The sequence below is a fragment of the Bubalus kerabau genome, chromosome 8 (genome assembly GCF_029407905.1).
Source record: "Bubalus kerabau isolate K-KA32 ecotype Philippines breed swamp buffalo chromosome 8, PCC_UOA_SB_1v2, whole genome shotgun sequence".
Lineage (NCBI taxonomy): Eukaryota > Metazoa > Chordata > Mammalia > Artiodactyla > Bovidae > Bubalus > Bubalus kerabau.
Window position 1 is genome coordinate 123,077,998 of NC_073631.1, and position 22,448 is coordinate 123,100,445.

Here is a 22,448-nt window from a genome sequence, read left to right on the forward strand (position 1 = left end):
ATTCTTTGGCACTCTGCCTTCTTTATAGTCCAACTCTCACATCCATACATGACTACTGGAAAAACCATAGCTTTGACCGTATGGGCCTTTAATACACTGTGTAGGTTTGCCATAGCTTTTCTTCCAAGGAGCAAGTGTCTTTTCATTTCATGGCCGCAGTCAATTTCTGCAGTGATTTTGGAGGCCAAGAAAAGAAAATCTGTCACTGTTTCCATTGTTTTCCCATCTATTTGCCATGAAGTGATGGAACCAGACGCCAGGATCTTAGTTTTTGAATGCTGAGTTTTGAGCCAGCTTCTTCACTCCCCTCTTTCACCCTCATCAGGAGGCTCCTTAGTTCTTCTTCACTTTCTGCCATTAGAGTGGTGTCATCCGCATACCTGAGTTGTTGCTATTTCTCCTGGCAATCTTGATTCCAGCTTGTGATTTATCCAGCACAGCATTTTGCATGATGTACTATGCATAGTAGTTAAATAAGCAGAGTGACAATACACAACCTTGACATACTCCTTTCCCAATTTGGAACCAGTCTGTTGTTCCATGTCCGGTTCTAACTGTTGCTTCTTGTCCTGCATACAGGTTTCTCAGGAGGCAGGTAAGTTGGTCTGGTATTCCCATCTCTTTAAGAATACTCCACAGTTTGCTGTGATCCTCAGAGTCAAGGGCTTTAGTGTAGTCAATGAAGCAGAAGTAGATTTTTTAGAAGAATTCCCTTGCTTTTTCTATGATCCAGCATATGTTTGCAATTTGATCTTTTGTTCCTCTGTCTTTTCTAAATCCAGTTAGTACATCCGGAAGCTCTCAGTTTACATACTGCTGGTCAGTCTTATTCCTCAATATTTTGTTGTTGTTTTTTTTTTTTTGATGTAATTTTAAAGAGGTCATTTAAAAAATTTCTCTTTCTGATATCAATATTTCATCGTTAGCATAAAGGAATGCAATAGATCTGTATACTTTGCTTTTCATTATTTTAGGTCTTATTTTTTCCCCCTCAGAGCAGGTCCTTTTTGGAATATCTTGTCTTTGGTTATTTTCAATTTCCTCTTAAAACAAAAAAAACATTTTAAAATGCACTTATTTGTATTCTGTGCTTGATGAATACACTGTCTCCAGTGCTGGGGATATGACTTCACTGTGTGTGACCTGCTGACTGGTTCACAGTGCTTTCTTCTTTGCGTGCGTGCTAAGCCCCCTAGTTGTGTCCGACTCTGTGCAGCCCTATGGACTGTAGCTGCCAAATTCCTCTGTCCATGGGACTTCCCAGGTGAGAATACGGGGGTGAGTTGTCATGCTTTCTTCCAGGGGATCTTGCCAACCCAGGGGTCGAGCCTGTGTCTCTTGTCCCCTGCACTGGCAGGCGGGCTCTTCAGCACTGGTGCTGCCCGGGAAGCTGCTTTGTGCACTTTGTACATTTAAGTGTGAGCTCATCTTTGGGGTTGGTTTACGGGAATGTGGGAGGCCTGGGCAAGGAGTTCCTTCGGGGAGAACCTGTGTTTGCATCTGCCAGGCCCCTCAGTGCTGCTGGTCAGGAGGGCTCTGCCTGCATGTCTCAGCTCAGAGTCTCCGTAGTGAGCAGCATAACAAGAAACCGCCCTGCAGGAAGGCACAGCTGGGGTGACAGATCCCGGGGAAGACGGGCAGCTGGGAAGGGGGACTGCCCAACAGGGAAGCTGGCAAAGGAATCCTATGGGGAGCCCAAGTCCACTAGGATCAACCAAGTGCAGTGAAAACAATAAGATAACTTTTTTTGTTTACAAAATTGGTGATAACTGAAAGAATATGAAAGTGCTGGTGAGGGTGTTGGCTAAATCACATCCATTTCCAAGGAAAATGCACATCAGCACATTTCAGGGAAAGCTGTTTGACAACATAATTAAAGACATCCTCTTCATACTTTATGTCCTTTAACCAGGAATTTGAGATTGGCACCCAGATTTGTTTGGTTAAAATAGTAAGATATTAGAAACAACCTAAGCTATGAACTAAACTCAGCATATTTATAAAACAGAATATCACACTCCCTTAACAATCTTGTTTTTCAAGGATGTTGACTGACTTCAGAAAATGTTCATGATATGTGATACTTCGTAAAACAGAAGAGGCCAGGTGTACATTATGTACAATGGCAACTTTGAAGTAAACACACGAGCTCGGGGAAGACACGGGGGTGGGGACTGCCCACGCCTTCCTCCTGGAGGGCCCCTCCCTGTTCACACTGCCGCACCGTGCAGTAAGAGGAGCAGAAATAGGAACGGTTGCACGCTAACCACACGCGCAACAGAGGCTGCTCGGAGGTCGGTAATAGGCCGCCAGTCTTCAGTTCCCAGCAAAACTACCGGCAAGCTCCCAAGGGAGAAAATACCTATTTTTTGTCATCTGTAACACCTATAAAGAAAGACAGTGAAGTCGCTCAGTCGTGTCTGACTCTTTGTGACCCCATAGACTGTAGCCTACCAGGCTCCTCTGTCCATGGGATTTTCCAGGCAAGAGTACTGGAGTGGGTTGCCATTTCCTTCTCCAGAGGATCTTCCTGACCCAGGGATCGAACCCGGATCTCCCACATTGTAGGCAGATGCTTTACCATCTGACCCACCAGGGAAACCTTTTAACACCTATAATCTGCACCACGAACCTCATGAAACAGAGCTGAAGGCACAAATACTTGGGGGAAATGCAATGAGTCCAGTGCTCACCCCCTTTCTAATACCTCTGAAATTAGAAGGCCTTGCTCCCCTTCAGGGTGATGGACCTATCTAAACGCTCCTTTGTAATAATTTCTTGATACAGAAAAGATTCATTCTACATGACTGGCTGAATTTAATATTCATTTGTGACACAGTCAGGATAATAGGATGACACCCTCTCCAAACTCATTCTTATGAACTGTGAATTTATAGAAGTCTTAGAACGAGACATCTAGTCTAGTGATGTATGAAAAGGATGTTTTTAATTATATTGTCAGTAAGGACTTGTTTTCCTGAAGCCAACGAAAGGTGATAAAAGAACATGTAGGATACTCTGCAGTTCTTAACTCTTTTCTTTGTAACCCTTTGGGCATCCACTAAGCTTGTGGTCTGTGAAAAGTCAGCTCAGAGAATACACTACTTAGCTGATGTTTGATTACATGGGGTTTGGAGTCAGACAGGCCATGTCTGGCTACACTGTTGATGAGCCTGATAGTCTCTGCCAGCTTCTGTCTGCACACACGGCCTTTGCAGACCCTTTCAAGTGTTCAGAATTGTGTATCACCCTAACCTGTGCACTGCACACGTTTGGACCCCTGTGGTGTCATGGGCAAAAAGCCACGGAGGGCATCTGCTGCAGGTTTTGCTGTTTTCCCTGTAGTCCCAGTAAGCTTTTCACTGTCGCCTAGCAGAAAACCTTTACGTGTGACCTGCAACAGTGTTTATGCAATTTTATGCATAAGTTTATGCAATTGAGTTTCAGACTTGACATCACATCCCCTAATCTTGACCGGGGCATCTTAGGGAGGAAGGTGACCTCTGGGGCTTTCTCTGAGGCTTCTCCAAGGGGTATTGGAGTGAACATTGGGGTGAACAGAGAAAACTCATTAAAAACAGCAGATGAGCCTTGCACACAAGAGCCGTGGCCTGAGCCGTCCTGTGAAGTGACCGCTCTGTTCCCCTCTGTGGGCAGACGTAGCTCACAGTCTCAGGGCATCTCTTGGAGGACCAGTGAGGGGGTCAGGCTGGCCTGGCTGTGGTTCTGCTGCTGACCGTGTCCAGCACGGGGCCCTTTGGGCCCGAGGGAGGCAGGACTGCTGTCCGTCAGCATGTGGGTCAGAGGCCACTTTACCCTGAACCATTAAAACCCTGTCGTCCCGAAACAAGGGCGCAAACCTAAAAACCCAGTCAGGCAGCTAATTCAGCCACAGCCCTCGGTCAAGCGGCTGCTCCGCTTTGTTTTCCCTCTGCTGAATGGATGGAGTGCACGTGCTTCTGAAACAAGGGAAGGCCTGAGTTCTGGTTGCCAGTACCGCCCTGGAACAAAGTGACCTCGCCTGGCACAGAGCGGGCGCCAGGGGCCGGGGACCCCTGCGTCTCCGCCAGTGACGTGACTCAGCCCAGGAAGCCCAGGAGGGCAGGCGGGTCCCTGCTGGGTCAGAGCCAGGGCCCCTCCCGAGTCAGGGTCCCGGTCCCTCCACTGGAGCATCTCGGAGTGTGCAGACAGTAGGAAGGGAGGCCTCAACGCAACCCATTCATATCCAATGCTGTATTCTTCTTTTCCCAGAGAGCCCTCAGATTCGATAAGCTTGAGGCCTACAGGATGATTCCTGGGAGTGGAGAGTGGGGAGAACTTTGCTGGGGGCACCTGATCTTGAGGGGCTGAAGCTGCAAAGATGACTATCAGGGAACAGAAAGGTCAGTCCCAGTGCGGCCGAGGTGCCCCCCAGCGGGACACCCAAGGGCAGGTGGGGGCCACGTTTCCAGGGCCTCAGCATGAGCAGTACACACGTCTCTGCACGACTCGACCAGGGGAGATGCTCCAATGGTCACGGGTCACAGGCACGAGTGTGAGACTTCGATTTACTTGGGAGAACGCTCTACAGCATGTCACCGTCATCGCATGATCAGGCAGCGGGGGAAACACGCCAGGGAGCTTGCCCTTCTCGAAGCTTTGGGGCCTCAGCGGGGCAGGCTGCAGTGGGCAGTGGGGATGAGACCCTGCACGCTGGGCCATCGAGGCCCTGCTGGGAGGAGATGCCGCCCCATCCCCCGCTGTCACCCGGGGCGGCCTCCCGCCCCCCAAGTGTGTGGGGCCAGGTGGCGAGTGAGTCCCCCGCAGACCCAGCCGTCCACGCGCATCCACCGCCCGGAGCTGCCGGCAGAGCCCTCCCCAACGTGCCCCGTGGCCTGGCCTGTGTGTGCAGACGCAGAGCCCTAACTGTGCGACGGAGCCTCCGCTCGACCCGCCAGGCCTGCTGCGCATCTGCTGTCCCCGGGACTATTAATAGCTCCCGTTCTCTCCTGAGAGCCCAGGTTTGGCCAATATTTTATACAGCCACCCTATTTATAACCCAGTCGTGGGTTATGCAATCAATTCCGAAGGTGACAACCAACACTTAAAAGAAGGCAGCACGGAAAATGTGGCTTTGTGGAGTGTTTGTGTTGGCTCACAGTGTGAAATGCATTTCTAACTGTGGATGTCAATCAGCAGTTGAAAGCCCCTTGGCTGGACCAGAGACTTGATTCGGGAAACTTCTGATTACAGCCTGGCCTGGCCCATCGCCTCACCCCGCAGCTGAGGCACAAACACCCTGCCATGTTCTCTTTTGAACCTGCGGAAGCCCCATGCTTCAGTACCTTTGTAACACAAAAGCTAATTCATTTCCCCAGACCTTTTGGTAATGATTAACCTGCGTACCTGGGGCCCTGGGAATGCAAAGGAAACCACCGTTGATATGCAGTGTCTGTCTGGGACGGGAGCCACTTGATTAGAAGGCACAACCCCTGTCTCTGGGGAACATAGGACATACAATGTCCTGTTGGGTGAACAAGACTAACACAAACCCTGAAAAATGGACGAGTAGGCACTGGCCTGTGCTTCTAGCTGCAAACTCAGACCGAGCGGCCAAGGCACAGCAGGGGCCAGAGGAGCAGGGACCCCTCGTGGCTGGCAGGTGGCAAGGGTGGGTGGGGGGCTTGAGGTGGGGGGCGTGGGGTGCTGGGGACGCCGGGATGTTTCTGGATGGGGCTGGAGCCGTCTGGGCTCCATGCAGAGGCATGAGTAGTGCACGACACTCACTCCGCTTGGCAGCTGCTCCGAACATGCCGGTCCTGCTGGGTCTCCAGCCCCTTTGAGAAGGCACTGCAGGGACCCACACACGCCGTCCTGTGGGGCGGCAGGTGAGGCGCAGTGGGCAGTGCGTGCCGCCCATGGCAGGACGCAGAGTGGGCTGGCCAGCCCGGGCCTTTACTCGTGGTGGCTTTGGCGTGGGGCAGGATTTTGGAGCCTGTGGACCAGCAGCAGGGCCAGGAGGTAGCCTCTGTCTCCCATGCAAGGAGGTTCCTGTTCTCACCTCAGAGATGGAAGCTGGGGGCTTCTTCATTTTAGAGGCTGCCAAAAACACAGCCCCGCCCGTCTTTAGGGCCTGTGGTCCAGGCTCAGTTCCAGCTCAGGATTCGCTGTGAGGCTCACTGTCACGCTGGTAACAATCTTACCGTTGAGTTTTTCTTCCTGAAGGTTGTTGGCAAATATCTTTTAAGACCCACCCATTCTGATTAGAAGATTCTAACTATAACCTAATCATGATGGTGCTTTGCAATTTACAGAATGTAGCACAGAAGTTAATTCATTCTCTTCTTCCAACGGCCTGTGAAGGAGCAGACGTGTTCTTGCCACACTTCTCTTACTCAGGTGGGACCTAAGTCCGGGGAACAGTTGTAAAACGTGGGGCCACTGAGGTGCAGGGTTGAGACTCCAGTCAGACCCTAGTGTCTTCTCCCTCCAGAGGCCCCTCCCTGAGGGCAAGTTACCCAACTGTTTCAGCTTTTTCCTTTAAGAGGAATCGGTCAGTTCTGCAGATAAGGATGTGGACGTCACCACTCTATTCAAACAAAGAGCAGAACTCTGAACACACTGGAAATCAACGGCTCTCCTTGGGTCCACAAGAGAAGGGAGGACACAGGACAAACGGCTGTCCCAAGACTGGGGGAGACCAGGCAGCGGCAGGAGCTGGGGGTTCCCTGAACAGAACCGTGAAGCTGCCCGTTAAGCTGCAGGAATCAGACACTGGTGCGGCGGAAAGGACAGAGAAGGATGTCAGCGAGCAGAGTCCAGTCCGCGTGATGGTCACTGGTCTTTGACAAAAACTAAAGGCAGCACGCTGGGGCAAAGGCAGTCTTTCCAACAAACATTGCTGGGACAACTGGACATCCACATGCAAAAGAATGAACCTAGGCACACCTTTATACTCTCACAAAAATTAACTCAAAATGGGCTATAGCCATAAAGAAAGCAGGAAGGCACGCAGTCCTATCTAACTCTTTGTGACCCCATGGGCCATAGCCTGCCAGGATCCTCTGTCCGTGGATTCTCCAGGAAAGAATACTGGCGAGGGTTGCCATTTCCTCCAGGGGATCTTCCTGACCCGGGAATCAAACCCGGGTCTCCTGCATTGCAGACAGATTCTTTAGCATCTGAGCTATCAGGGAAGCTCCTATAGATGTAAAGGTAAACTGCAAAACTATAACTCCTAGAAAATAACATAGGAGAAAACCCAGATTCCCTTGGGTTGTGATGCTTTTTAAAATACAATGCCTGTATGTATACCTATGGCTGATTCATGTTGAGGTTTGACAGAAAACAACAAAATTCTGTAAAGCAATTATCCTTCAATAAAAAAGTTTAAAAATAAAATAAAATTAAAATAAAAAAATAAATTAGAAAAAATACAGTGCCGAAGGCACCCTTCATGAAACAAATCATTGATAAGCTGGACTTCAATAAAATTAAAAAATTTTACCCTGTGAAAGAATTTCAGAGAATGAGAAGACGGGCCACAGACAGGGAGAAAATATTTGCAAAAGACATCTGATAAGGATTGTTATTCAAGACATATAAAGAACTCTTAATACTCAACAATGAGAAAACAAACAACCCAATTAAAAATGGGCCGAAGACCTTAACAGCTGCCTCTCGAAAGAACGGATCCAGGTGGCAAACAGGCAAATGAGAAGATGCTCCCAGAAAGCACAGGTCAAGGCGTCCAGGCGGACAGAGGCCCCAGGAGCCTGCAGACTCGGTGGCGAGCAAGCGCGTGCGGACTCTGCACTCACCAGGGACCCCGAGGGTGAGCGTCCCTGCGCTGTGAAGCGGTGCTTAAAGGCAGAGCTCTCCCTCATGGGCTTGTTGGGGGATTCAATGAGCCAATCCATGTGAGAGCTGTAAACACTCTCAGTAAAAGCCCGAGACGTGATTTATGGCGCTTGGTTTGATTTTATAATAAAGACCATTTTTATGAGGAAAGAGATCCTCGAGGTTGTTAATCCAGCTCCCCTAGGCCTCCTGGGTCAGGCTCCGTTTGTGCTCACTCTGCTTCACGGAGCACCTGGAATCACACCCACCGCCTCCCCACGGGCAGAGTGGTCCCGCCTCCCGCACGACCACCAGCATCGTGTCGGGGGGGACTGGCCGGCGTGCTCCTGCTGACCGCAGCTCCTCCTCCCGCCTGGGGGGCTCAGAGGTGCCGCGGACCCAAAGGGGAGACGCAGGTCCCCGGCTTTGTGCTGGGCCCCTCTGGTCTCTGCTGCAGCCTTCGGGGCCTCTGAGGAACTGGACCTGAGCCCAGCTGGGCGTCCTGACAGCACTGTCCTGGGAGGAAACGACCAGGCCCCTGTCCCGGCAAGTCAGGGTCACCTGGGGACATCATTCACGTCGCCCCCGAGGTCACTGTCCTCCGGAGGACGAGCAGAGGCTTCAAGAAGGAGACGGGGGTCCAGACAGTCCCCACGACTAATGCCCCCTCAGCACAGGCAGGCTCCCCGTGGAGACTGCAACCCTGAGCGGCGGGCAGCCTGGCCATGGGTCAGGGGGCAACCCTCCAGAGGTGGGGGCCCTGGGGTCCTGGGGTGCTGGGGGCTCCATGGCACTCCAGAGACAAGGGTCCTGGTGTCCCGCGACCCTCCAGAGGCGGGGGTCCTGGGGTCCTGGGGTCCCTGTCTGCACAGCTGTCAAGATTGTGGCCCAGCTCCCTGTCTTCAGTCACCGCAGGGACCACTCCTTTGTTGGTATGGACTGGTTAGAGGAGAATGGATTTTCTTTTAAAACCCAAATGTGACATTTCTGACGATAAAAAAAAAAGTGGTAGATATTTTTGAATGTTTTCTCCCACTGACACCTATTTCGAGCACAGGGTTTATGATAAAGAAAAGGCGACAGAGAGAGAGGTCGGGAGCCTGTGCTTTGTCACCAAGCATCCTCACGCTCAGTGGGGAACCTGGACCTGACCCTAGAGACACCAGGCAAAGCCCACAGGGAGCCGGGCTGAGGGGCGAGGCCTCTAGCACGATGAGGGAAGGACAGAGAACGGCTGGGGCGGGAGAGGCTGGGTCACTCCACCAGAGCCGCCCTGGCTCCTCGGAGGGACGCACCCTGGGCAGGGGACACAGACAGCAGTCAGGGAGCAGCTTCGCAAAGACGTGCGGTGCTGGGCTTACAGCAGGGCTGCTCACTCCTGAGGCAGTGTGTGTGTGTGGCCAGGGGTCTGCCGCTCCCCACCCAGGCCTCAGAGGCTGCAGGACAACCAGCCAGCCGGGTTCCCTGAACCACTCCTGCAAGAAAGTCGCCTCCAAACAGGCCTCAGGAAATGCTCAACAGCAGGAAATTTGACAGTTGAGTCTCCCCATTGTCCTGACAGATTCTGGGTGGAGGCAAATGTCACTGAGAGATGATTTGTCAAACAGCAGAAATTTGTTCTGAGGGGTCTTAAAACTATTTGAATATAGAAGTAACGTATTTGCTGAGTTTTGAAGAAGTAGAAAATATAACCGAACCACTAAAGGGAACATGCAGCTTCACTGTTTCCGATCCTTCATCCACATGTTTCCGGGCGTGCAGTCTCTTGCTGCCCTTGTCCAGCTCCTGAAATGCCCACATCCCACCCCAGTGGCGGGTGGTAGCACCCTAACAGTGAGGAAGGGAGCTTCTCCGAAAACCTGTCCTCTCTTTCTAGGTCTGTAACAGACCGCAAATACCCAGTAAAACAAACATTGCTAGTTTCCATATTTTCTTCAATTATCTCTTTGGACTACAGACTTTCAGTCCTGAAATCTGTATGTCACGTGGAGAAACAGCAGGATTACCCAGCAAATATCCTGGTTGCCCCCATCCTACCCTGGAGCAGCGCCTCCCTTCCTGAGGGCCTGGTGGGTACGGCTGGGGCTGATGGGCACCCAGCCCTGCTGGAAGGGCTCCCCATCCTGAGCCCACCCCCGCCTGCCTCACCTCCCAGACGCAGTGCCACCCCGTTATCTGATGAGCAGTCCATGCACTGAGCGTGCCCTCCGGTGCCCTGAAAAAAACCCTGGGAAGCTTCCTCCCGCCACTTGATGCAAAGTGAAGCAAAGACACCATCCTTGGTGCTTGTTTGGAGGCAGAACGGGACCGGCCACCTTTGGTGCTTATTTGGAGGCAGAATGGGATTGGCCACCATAACAGAGCTGAGTGTGGGCCCCCCTGCACCTTCAGGGCTCCAATCCTGGCCTCCGCCCCCTGCAGGCCATCCCTGCCGAGCCCCTCACCCCACCCCGACACAGGGACATCGTGGTCCTGCAGGGCCTAGGAGTGAGAGATGGAAGGCATCTGACGCGGAAGGACCGCACGCTGGGGACGGGGACCCTGGAGGAGGCGGCACTAGCGGTCAGAGTGAGAGTTGCTGCAGTGGTCTGAAAGCTGAGAGGACGCCGCAGAAATATTTTTAGGAATATGGCATAACATGGAAGAAATGTGTCTGCTTGAAGCATGGGAAGGTTGAAATGCCAAACAGCTCTCTTGGCTAAATTTAGCAGAAGTGCTCTTTATTTAAGACCTATGTTAGCAAATATATAATGTGGGAGATGTATGGAGTGCCTGCCCTGGCGTGTCCACTCAGCACAGGACGCCAGCCTGTCTCTGAGACTGCTGTCCTTGGGAGGGGCCGTGGGCCAGGCGTGGAGCCACGTGCAGTGACTGAGTCACGCCTGGTGGCCGAGCGGGGTACAGCCCTGGGGCTCTTCACCTGGGCGGCTCTCGATAACAGGGGAAAGGAGACCTCATGGACCTGCAGAGACTCATCATGGCCTCTGACTACAAGCTGCTGGATGTTTTGCCAGCTCTCGGGTGGGACACTGGGCAGGAGGTGGGAACCGGAGGCAGGGAGGCTGGCCAGGACACTCTGACCAGGAGCCTCCAGATGGCCTTCGGTGGAGGAGGGAAGTCAGGAGGACAGGGTCTGCCTGATGTGCTGCGGGGGAGCCCCTGGGCCAAGAGAGCCCCTGGGTCTGGGGCAGGACTGGTCGGGGGCTGGGGGGGGGCGGGTGGGCAGGCAGATGACATGGGGTGGAGTGCCCAGTCCTGGCTGTCCCTCCTAAGGCCGAGGCTATGGTGCAGGATGAGCTCCTTGGCTCCAGAGACCTTCAGCTCTCAGAGAAACCCTGGGCTCCCATGATAAGGGTGGGGCTTCCTTAAACCTTCTTAGAGGTATTAAGCCCTTTATCCAAGGGTTAAAAGAGAAGAAGTTAAGATGAAGATACGCAGGCCAGGCTGGAGGTGACTTTTGCTGGGAGAGGAACACAGACAGGGGAGACCTTGTCTGTGGAAGCTGGGGTGCAGTGAGAGGGTGTTCCAAGATGAGCAGGGCTGGGTCAGGGTTTCGCGGCACCAGGAACGCAGGCTTAGACCACTGAGTGCCCCCCATCCCCTCGCAGCTTCACAGTCACAGCTCCGGCTGTCATCCAAGGGGTTCTCTGGGGTCTTCAAGCCCGTGTCTCCTTTTCAGGGCTCCCGCTCCCCGTTACTTTACCTCCTGATTCCCTCACCATATGTGGCTTATGTGGAGACTGTTTTCCCCTTGAATTTAATTAACTTTGAAACCAACAAAGGTTGCACGCATGGCACCCAGGGTGGAGTCTGGCTGCGTGACAGCAGGAAACCCAATTACAACTGTAGAACTGGGGAGAGACGGGCTGATGAGACGCGGGGAGAGACGGGCTGATGAGACGCGGGGAGACGCGTTAGCAGGAGCCCACGGAGGGTCGGTGGCTGAGGCTCTCGCTCCCCACCCGGGAGGGCCTGTCCTGGCCTTGCTCGGGCAGCCCCATGCCTTGAGGCTCTCATCCTCATGAACTCTCTAAACAACCAAGCATGCAAAGCATGCGAGCGTGGGAGCTGCAACCAGGCAGAGAGTTACTCATCCTGGCTTTGTGCCATTATTTCCTTCACTTTCTCATATTAAAATATTTTGAGTTTCTAATCCATTAGTAGGGAATATGCACTCATGATACTTGCAGAGTCTCTGAAATGTTTAACTGAGAACAAAAATAGCTTTTCACGCTGGATAGAAAAGCTTTGGGAAGTCACAGGCGCTCCATCCTCGATGGGTCTGAGCTGACGCGGTTCCCACAGGGTGTCCTTTACGGCCGTGTCAGTGCTTTGTTGCCTGAAGACAGAGGGGAATGCCGGGGCTCCCGGAACATTCATGTGTGACGTGAGCACAGGCTGTGAGCAAGGGGGAGCCTTGGACACTCTGCTTCCCCCCATGGGGTCCCGAGGCCTGGGAGGTCCACATGCTGGGCTGGCTGCGGCGGCGGGCAGGAGCTGTGGGCAATGGTAGGTGGGTGTTGGAGCTCCACCTGCCCTCCACGCTCAGGAGGCCGGGCGCTCTCCTGCTGCAGCCCTGGCCCGTCTGGGAGCACGTGTGAGGTGGCAGGGGCCGGGCCACCGTGGGGCTGTCCTCGCTCCTGGTCAGAACAGGGCTGGGACACTCGTCTCGACAGGGACGGTCCTCAAACTGGGGTCAATGCTACGCAATTTAAGGCTCCCTCGTAGAACACCGACAGGACGGCTCCCGGTTTGGACACGTTACATCATAGAACAGCAGTCTGGGGCGAGTCCGGAACCTGAGATGGCTCACAGGCCCGTGAAGAGGCGGTTGGCCCCGAGTTCCCTTGGTGGTCTCTGACCCGCCTGGGGGCCCGGCCTCCAGTGAGCCCACAGGCCATGGCACCCAGCCTGTCCTGGGTGGCGGGGCTGACAGTGGAGGCGGTGAACCCCACCCAAGCTGCAGGCTCAGCACTGGGGCCCCACCTTTGTGCTGCAGCCATGGGGGCCTCCCGGCCGCCCCTTCTCTGTGGGGTCCCTGAAGAGCACCCCAGGGCGCAGGTCCAGGTGGGTCTGTGGATGGGTCAGCAGCCCCGGCCTGGCTGCCCAGGTGGGTCCCAGTGCATCTGGGCAGCTGCCCTTGTGTGGGGAGCAGGGGCTCGGGAACTGCCCCCGAGGAGGGTCAGACAGACTGACTCTCATCAGAATGGCAGGGTCCCTGGCTATGCCACATTGTTTCTCCAAACCTCAGTTTCTCCATCTATAAAGTAGGCTGTCACCTGGTAAATGAGGTGCGGGGTGGCCAAGCAGCTGACGAGCACACACCTGCAGTGGTTGGAGGAGTAGGCTCAGATCTTCCCCAAGGCGGATGTGAGGGGTTGTGAGCCCCCACGCCCGGCGCACGCAGGAGAACCTCACACCTGTCAGTGAGGCGCACACAGCACGGATGCCCAGCTGCACCTCACCTCGGTCACCCTCCCTGACCGCCAGTCACGGCTCACCAGGCTGACCTTCCAGTTAGAGGGGTACACGCAAAAAAGGTGCTTTTTCTCCAGGGTTTCCTGATCCTACAGGAGAGGAACTGGCTTTAAATTACAGACCTTGGTGAAGAGAGCAAAGGAAGCCCCTCGGTCATCCAGGAAAATGACGGGCAGCAATGTTCCCGTGGGTCTCACCTGAGGACTGACATGGGGGGCTGGCAGGAGGGGGGCCTCAGCCCACAGACAGGCTTCTGCCAAGGTTCTCTGGGCTCCTGCTTGGGTGGCAGGCAGCCCCCAGGCTCTTTAAATGAGCCCCACACCCAATGCGTGGACTGTGTGGATCACAACAAACTGTCGAAAATTCTGAAGGAGGTGGGAATACCACAGCACCTGACCTGCCTCCTGAGAAATCTGTATGCATGTCAGGAGGCAACAGTTAGAACTGGACATGGAACAACAGATTGATTCCAAATAGGAAAAGGAGTACGTCAAGGCTGTATATTGTCACCCTGCTTATTTAACTTATATGCAGAGTACATCATGAGAAACGCTGGGCTGGAGGAACCATAGGCTGGAATCAAGATTGCCAGGAGAAATATCAATAACCTCAGATATGCAGATGACACCACCCTTATGGCAGAAAGTGAAGAAGAACTAAAGAGCCTCTTGATGAAAGTGAAGGAGGAGGGTGAAAAAGCTGGCTTAAAATTCAACATTCAAAAAACCAAGATCATGGCCTCTGGTCCCATCACTTCATGGCAAACAGATGGGGAAACAATGAAAACAGTGACAGACTTTATTTTCTTGGGCTCCAAAATCACTGTAGATGGTAACTGCAGCCATGAAATTAAAAGATGCTTGCTCCTTGGAAGAAAAGCTATGACCAACCTGGATAGTATATTAAAAAGCACAGACATTACCTACAAAGGTCCATCTAGTCAAGGCTATGCTTTTTCCAGTAGTCATGTATGGATGTGAGAGTTGGACTATAAAGAAAGCTGAGCACAGAAGAATTGATGCTTTTGAACTGTGGTGTTGGAGAAGACTCTTGAGAGTCCCTTGGACTGCAAGGAGATCCAACCAGTCCATCCTAAAGGAGATCAGTCCTGGGTGTTCATTGGAAGGACTGGTGCTGAAGCTGAAACTCCAACTTTGGCCACCTGATGTGAAGAACTGACTTACTTGAAAAGACCCTGATGCTGGGAAAGATTGAAGGTGGGAGGAGAAGGGGACGAAAGAGGATGAGATGGTTGGATGGCATCACTGACTTGATAGACATGAGTCTGAGTAAACTCAGGGAGTTGGTGATGGACAGGGAGGCCTGGCATGCTGCAGTCCAAGGGGTCGCAGAAAGTTGGACATGACTGAGTGACGGAACTGAACACCCGAAGCTGGCAGGGAGCACACGTCTGAAGCAGGCCCAACCTGGGGCTCCTAAGGCTCATCCCTGTCCACACAAGGTCATGGCCTTAGTGGCAGGGCCCAAGGGGAGACAGTGGGCTGGTTTCTGGTGGTAAACAAAACAACCCCCGTCACGGGCCACGGCTGGGTGAGCATGCCAGCGCCGGGGAGTTTACAGAAGGCCCGGGGCAGGCTTCAGCAGAGCCGCGGTCGTTCCTGGAGGGGGGGGCTCTTCTCACCCCTCGCCTGCCCTGGGCCAAGTCTTGACCCAGCCTGAGAGCATCACCAGCAGGCACTGAGCCAGGCACACTGGCTCTATGTCTGCAAAGATGCTCCAAGCTTGGTCCCGTCCCTGCGGCTGGCTCAAGGCTAAGAAAACCGCTTCACAGCTTCTTGAGAGCCTGTATTGTGGCAACATCTCCAATGGAACAAGAAACCCTCACAGCAGAAAGGACACACATTACAGCTGGGCTCAGCAAGCACCGCCACTCTGGGGTCACCTTCCAGACTCAGCAGGCTGGTGAGGCCTCCCTACCCCAACCTTACAGAACCGTCACGATTCCTAAGCCCATGCAGCTGAGCTGAAATACGGGCCCAGTTGGATTTGACCGGAAGTGGAAGGAGATGTGACCAAGACCGGGAGCAGCGAGCAAGGCGCTTACCTTACTCTCATCCTCAGGGTCGCTGAAGCCACACGCGTCCACGAAATCCGGGAATGTCTCTGACCACCCGGCACTGGTGCAGTTCTTGCTTATGTTTCCTGTAAAGTGAACGCCGCGGGTTTGATCTGCATGTCCATGGCCTGCACCTGTGCCTCGGGGCCTCTCTCTCCCTTGGGCCGGTGAGGGTCAGGGCCTGGACCAGGGTGCCCGCTGCTCAGGGCCTCCTGACCCCTGGAACCCAGGCAGTGGTCCTGCATTTCAGGGGGCCTCGGTGGCTGGAGGGAGCAGGTTCCCTGACAAAGCACGGGCACGTGATGGTGGTCACGTGGGATGAGGTAACAGTGTGCTCGGATCGCCACAGAGCAGAGTGGAAGTAAACGGGGTGTATCCTGTCAAGTGAGAAGGGTCTGCAGCCAGACCCGGATCACCGTGTCCTGCTCTCCCGACCCCGATCACCCTGTCCTGCCGGCTGGAGTCGGGAACAGAGAAGAGCGATGGCGGAGCAGGGCTCGGGGCTCTTTGTAACTCATGCAACCCTGACGTCTCACGAGGAGGCCCTGCGACGATCCCTTGTTGTGGACAAGAAACCTGACGCTTAACGAAGGTGGCCCACCGGCCCAAAGCTCCACAGCCGAGAGCAAGTGGCCCTTTTCAGGACGGGGCAGTCAACTCCTCAAGTGCACAGCACGCTTGCGGCCCACCTGCCCTTGGGACAGTACCCTGAGGTCTGGAAGGCCAGGGGGCGGGGCGGTGAGGGGAGGGCGGGACCACGAGGGGTGGGGCAGTGGGCGGGGCTTGGAGGGGGCGGGGCCATGAGCGAGGGGGCGGGGCAGCGAGGGGATGGGCCGTAGTGATGCGGCGGGGCAGAGAGTGAGGGGCGGGGCAGTGGGCAAGGCAGTGGGGGAAGCAGGCGCGCAGTTACAGGGTCTCCGCACCAGGGTCTGTGAGAACCTTGCTCTCCGGGGGCGTCAATCGCTGTGGGACCTCCCCCTGCTGTGGGGCCCCCTTATCTCCAGGCCGCTCCCTACTCTGGCCGTCCTGAGTTGCGGTTCATGGGGGGGTCTCAGCACAGTGGTGACAGGCCCCCACCACAGCCCCCCCAAAGCTGACTGCACACCCTTCATGGCTCAGAGGAAAAAGAGTCCTCCTTCTGTGCAAGAGACACAGGTTCGGTCCCTGGGTGGGGACGATCCCTCGGAAGAGGGCATGGCAGCCGGCTCCAGCATTCTTGCCTGGAGAATCCCATGGACAGAGGAGCCTGGGGGTCACTACAGTCCTTAGGCTCTAAAGGACTCAGACACGACTGAGCGACTAGCACTTTTCCCACGCTTTTCCTTGCTGCTCAGTGCATGGTTGAGTGTGACTGTCCTGTAGGGGCCATGGTCACAGTGTCTGGTCTTGAGCGCTGCCAGCTGGGCTCAGGCCCTGCTCCAGAGGGTCCTGACTTGGGGGCGAGGCTGGAATGGCGGCGGGCTCCACAAGGAACCAGACCCCGGCAAGAGCTCCCATCCCGAGTCACGTTCAGGCTCGAGTCAGGGGCAGGTCAGAGCCCTGCAGCCCTCTAAGGACCAGCCCCGTGGCTTTTAGAGAGAAGCGGGCAGAACGCAGGGCTGGGCCCTCTTGCTGCTGGATGCAGAGCGCAGCACCTTCCCCGAAGGGGGAGACCCCCTGAGGGCCTTCGTCCATTCATGAGAACAGATCTCAGAGTCCCTGAACCTGGCCCTCCTGCACCTGGAGGTTTGACACCGCTCCTTTCAAAGACCTGCCTCGGAGCGACACGCAGCCCAGCTCCCCACCCAGAGGCAGAGTCTCCTGCGGCCCATTCCCACCCCCATCCTAGCCCTGCCTGGGGGGACCTTCTGCAGCCCCAGGGCCCACTGGCATGGTTGCTATGACAACGTGACCAATGTCTGGAGAGATCCCCCCCCCCCCCACAATTTCCCACCTACAACTTTTAAAAAAAATAAAAACCAGGTGTATTTCTCACACATCCGGGTTTTCACGGTCTGTGTGCAGAGCAAGCCCCAGGAAGAGGCAGCCCCTGGCCCCATGAGCGCCTCCTGCAGGTGTTCAGGGGTGAGAACCCAGAGTCGGTCCAGGAAGGGAGACGTTTCCTGTGAGGGAGAGAGTGCGTCCCAGGCCAGCAAGGGACACCCTGGAGGACATGCTCTGAGGGCCATGGGTGCCCAGGTGAGGCAGGTGTTCCTGTTCTCCCCCTGCCTGGTGCCGGCGGCCCCTCGTCTGCACTGGACACCCATGTGCCGGGCTCCTGCTCAGGGTCTCCCGTCCGAGCCCTCCGCATGTGCTGTGGGTGGACGGCCTGGCAGCAGGCATTCTGTCCTCCCAAGCTCTAAGGCCAGGTCAGCACAGCTGCTCCCTGACCCACCAGGTCGTGGACACCGACGCCCTGCTTCTTGTGCCTCCATGGAGAAGTCGATCCCTCTGACCAAAACCCCCCAAAAGTTAAAAAATGACACAGCGGAACAGTACCTGGTTTGCTGTAAAAATTGCTGAACAGTTTTGGACAGGGCACCGTGACGGTCTCGCCAACATCTGCGGGGCGCCAGCAAGTAATGTTGTCCCAGATGCCGCTGCAGGCTGCAGGGGAGACAGGGGTGAGCGAGGCCTGCGGCCCACCTCAGGCAGCTCCCTCCAGCCCGCATGTGGCACCCAGAGGTGGGGCCAGATCTGCTCTGAAACTTTGCAAATAGAGAGCCTATCAGTTAGATGATTATACTGCAAATCATTCTCCTGTGAAACAAACTCGCACCACGATATTATTGAGAACATGCTTGGCACCGGTTCACTGTGATCAGCTTTGCAGAAGTGAGTGAGTGAGAAGGGACGAACCTGAGGCACCCAGAGTGCACTGTGCACTTCTGAATCTCAGCAGAATCAGTACTTTTTCCTGATGATGTGCTCGCCCCTGTGGCACAGTGGGCACCACCCGGTGTCTGTGTAAGTCTCGGAGATGAGGGTCCCCTGAGGCACACACCCTTGTGCTTTTATGGACTCTGACTTCAAGGACAATTTGCAAATTTAAATATTTGATAAGATTTAGTTGATTGCAGCAGTCATGATGATATATTGGTGGTGAAATTTTAGGGTACCTTCGTGGAGTTATCTAATAACTTAATTAGCACAGTGTTAAAGCCTAAAACATTTTTCAGATCTCCTATTTTGTGTAATAGCCCCCCCATGAGGGTAATTCATACACGCATCGCATTAATCATCTCACCAACAAGCAGCACTGAGGTTCAAACGGCGCAAGGACCTCTTACGTCAAACAAACAGAAAATGAATCTTTGAACCCAGGGATTTTTTACTACAAGTTCAAGGTGTTTCTACTGTTTTGTGACCTCTAAAGTTTTACATTTCAGTTAAACTTCAGTATTGGAGGAGCAGTGTGCTGGCTTCAGTTAAAACAAAGAAACAACATTTCTGCTCTCTGACATGCCATCCAGATCTGTACAATAAGTGTGATATAGTTTTAGTTTGACCACAGGAATGTTTTACTTCTATGAAAACAGATAATGAAAAGTTGGCTCCAAACCAAGTTTTGCAAAAAAGTTGAAAATATCTTTCTAAAGGCTTTTATAAATAAAATGAAAATATGTGTGCTTAGTCACTCAGTCCTATCCGATTCTTTGCAACTCGATGGACTGTAGCTCACCAGGCTCCTCTGTTCGTGAGATTCTCCAGGCAAGAATACCACCCCTCATGGGATGGCTATTAAGCAAAATAAGAGATCTGAAAAATGTTTTAGGCTTTAACGTTGCGCTGATTAAGTTATTAGATAACTCCATGAAGGTAGCCTAAAATTTCATCACTCATATATCATCTTGACTGCTGCAATCAACTAAATCTTATCAAATATTTAAATCTGCAAATTGTCCTTGAAGTCAGAGTCCATAAAAGCCATTTCCTTCCTTAGGGGATCTTCTTGACCCAGGGATTGACCCCAGATCTCTTGCATTGTGGGACTATTCTTTACCATCTAAGCTGCCAGGGAAGCCCCCAAATGAAAATACACTCATCCTACAAACTGAATTACATACCAAAGATTGACTACATAAATTTATACTACAGTAGCTTACATATTTAAAGAAAATGTTGCTTTCTGAAAAATTAATTAGAATAAGTCATCAAGGACAAAGATGTCAGTAGAAACACTCTCCCAGTTGGGTGGACAGTGTGGCCTGTGGGCCTGGGGGTGTGTGGGTGAGCAGGGGGCAGTGGTGGGGGGTTTACCTGGGCAGTGAGTCTGAGCACAAGCCACAGATAACGGGGAACATATGTGCTTCTCTCTCCACCTTCCAAACCTCATGAAAATGACAGTCGAGAAATCAGAAAGGGCAGTTCCTAGAGCTCATAAAACTTTGAAGACAAACAGCACGTGTGTTTTAAAGACTCAGGCAGAGCAAAGGGGGCACAGAAGAGCCTGCAGGAGAAGGGAAGTGGGCAGTGCCCTTGAAGGGCCCTGGACCCCAGGACCCGGGGCTCGGGCCGACTAAATTTGGAAGAATCACACTGAGTGTGAATTCTGAACTCTGGGAACTCCAGCCTCCCCCAACCTGCCAAGTGTCTGGAAGCTCTGCTTAGGCCACCTGCTGGAGCAGCACCCAGGGGAGGCCCCAGACAGCCAGGCCACCTGAGACAGGCGGAGTCGCTCTGAGAACTGCAGTTGGAGACTACCCGGTGTTCGTCCTGAGAGAAGCTTGTCTTGTTTTGCTGCAAAGTCTGATGCTAATTGTTGAGAGATATGGGGCTTCCCAGGTGGCGTTGATGGTAAAGAGCCCACCTGCCAATGCAGGAGACATAAGAGATGCGGATTTGGCCCCGGAAGACCCCCTGCAGGAGGGAGTGGTGACCCCCTGCAGTATCCTTGCCTGGAGAACCCCATGGAGACCGGAGCTTGGCAAGAGTTTGTTTTGCAAAGCCAGATTTCCAGACATTCCCAGCCATCATTCTCACCTCTAACTTTGTGGCTGCTTAGCAACTCACTTTCCTAGTTTTTCCAAAGCACACCAATTGGTTTTCCCAGAAACAAGTGCCTTTTGGTATCTGTCAGCTTACATACTGTTTAACTAAGCCGGTGGTTGAGTAGCAGATGTGGGCGGTGACGATACATTGTAAGCTCGGCAAAGTGGTCCCAGAGGTTGCAGGGAGGAGGTGGCGGAGAGCCTTGAGCAAAGAGCTTCCCACCAGGGTCACCAGAAAAGAAAGCATAGGAGCCCAGTGGACACTGGTGCTGGGCTTCCTAAGCTCCTCTTGGGAGGGCAGTTTAGTTTCCTGAAAGCAGCCTTCTAGCCCAAGCGGTTCAGGAAAACTGACCTGACACAGCGTGCAGCCTCCAGACATCCCCGAAACTTCACGGCATCTCATACAGAACATACTGGAGGCACGGATGAATAGTGTAGGAAGGGCTACGATCGGAACACGTGCCTATAAATATGCTGGAGCTCCAAGGGGACAGCGGCAATTCACCCGCCAGACAGGAGTCTTAAGCGGGGGGTACCCACCATCATGGAGAGAACCCTAATCCTCTTGTTCCCCAAAACCCACTTTCTCTCCAAGCTATCTCCGGGCAAGTCACACTGCCACAGGTGGGGTACTGGTGTTGTTTTGAGTCCTGGATTTATTTTCTCATTATTTCAATGACATAAACACCACTTTCCAGAGAAGCACGTGAGTCTCATTACTCAGGTCCTGCAGCTTCTCTTGGCGGAGCTTTCACAGGCATGCGTTTTCTGCTCACGGGTGCACACAGGGCGGTCGGGGCCAGAACCCCATGTGGCCACCACCGCCCTGACCCCTGAAGGCCATGTCCTCACTGGTGGTTTGTGGTCAGAGCCCTGGATACAGAGCCAGAGGCACGTCCGAGTCCAGGTGAGCATGTGGACAGAGGACGGCCCTGGGCACTTGCCCGGGGGCTGAGGGCTGAAGTCTCAGGTAGGCTCTGACCACACGGATACGGCTGCTCTCTCTGGGCGAGGCTCCTGGGGCGTTCCCAGCAGAGGCCGGGCTCTGCTCTGTCCTTGTTGTCACTGGGAGAGGAATCCGTTACCCAGCCAACACCAAGGCAGAGAGAGACAGCACAGCAGTGGGACCCCGGGTACCCAGGGACCCTGGCAGACCAGAGGTGCCCATGCAGCAGGGAGGTGCCCAGCGGGCGGGCAGGCACGGGGTGATGGAGGAGCATCCCAGCCCCACCGGGAGCGCCAGGGAGTGGCTACACTCCTGCAGCCTAGCAGACCAGAAGGGGGCAGAGGGACCAGCACCCCAGCACCCCCGGGTCACCTTGCTCCAGGCGGGGTATGGGGCAGGGGCTGCAGGAGCAGGGACGTGGGAAAAGAAAACGAAACACGCCCATTCCGGCACAGAGGCGCGGGGTTTGGCAGCAGCTGGCAGCACCAGCACTTCCGTTCGTAAGTTTAAAGTTGAAGTCACGAGCGGCCAGAATCAGATGCTGCAGGCATGTGCTGGACGCGCCCCCGGGCTCTGAGGCTGGAGCTGAGCTGGTCGCTGGACCCCAGCCCACAGACGGCAGGGCCCACGAGGCCCGGGGCGTCCCCACGACATGCTGATCTTGCTCAGGAGAAGCCAGAGAAATGGCACCCTTGCTCTCTGGCCAGGCCTTGCGTGCAATGAACACACGCCTTGCGTGGGACGTACTGTGGCCAGAATGACAAGGTCTCCAAGGCTCGCCTGGCTGCCCAGGGAGGAGGCTGGAGCTCTGGGGCTGCCCTGCGTGTGCCCACGGATAACACCATCAGAGGGCAGTTCTCTCCTCGGTCCAGGCTGGCAGTGGGGCGGCCAAGGGGCAGTGGACAGCATGCCAGGTCCTTCCCACTCCCCACCCCCACCCACCCCCTGCCCCGGGACCCGCTGTTAATGCCCACACCCAGGGTCCTGCTTTGATTCTCCCTCTGGCACGGCTCAATTTTTAAGTTTCCTGGAGGTTCTCACAAGTACCCAGGGCTCAGACCCACTGTCTTGCAGAGCAGGCGCCAGAAGGGACCTTGAGGTCATGAGTGTGGGTGTTGATGAAGGTGCTGGGGCTGCTGTCCCTGGGAACTTGTCAGAA

At 54.2% G+C, this 22,448-nt stretch overlaps 1 protein-coding gene across 1 annotated transcript in view; it reads right to left on the minus strand.

The window, feature by feature from the left end:
* The window catches only part of VIPR2 (vasoactive intestinal peptide receptor 2), a 68,541-nt gene that overhangs the window by 29,047 nt on the left and 17,046 nt on the right, over positions 1 to 22,448 (minus strand). Inside the window, exons 3-4 of the mRNA XM_055591406.1 lie at positions 17,852 to 17,959; positions 15,362 to 15,459 (exon numbers count right to left, since the gene is read on the minus strand). Of these exons, the coding sequence (XP_055447381.1) occupies positions 15,362 to 15,459; positions 17,852 to 17,959 (206 nt within the window). The remainder of the gene's footprint in view (positions 1 to 15,361; positions 15,460 to 17,851; positions 17,960 to 22,448) is intronic.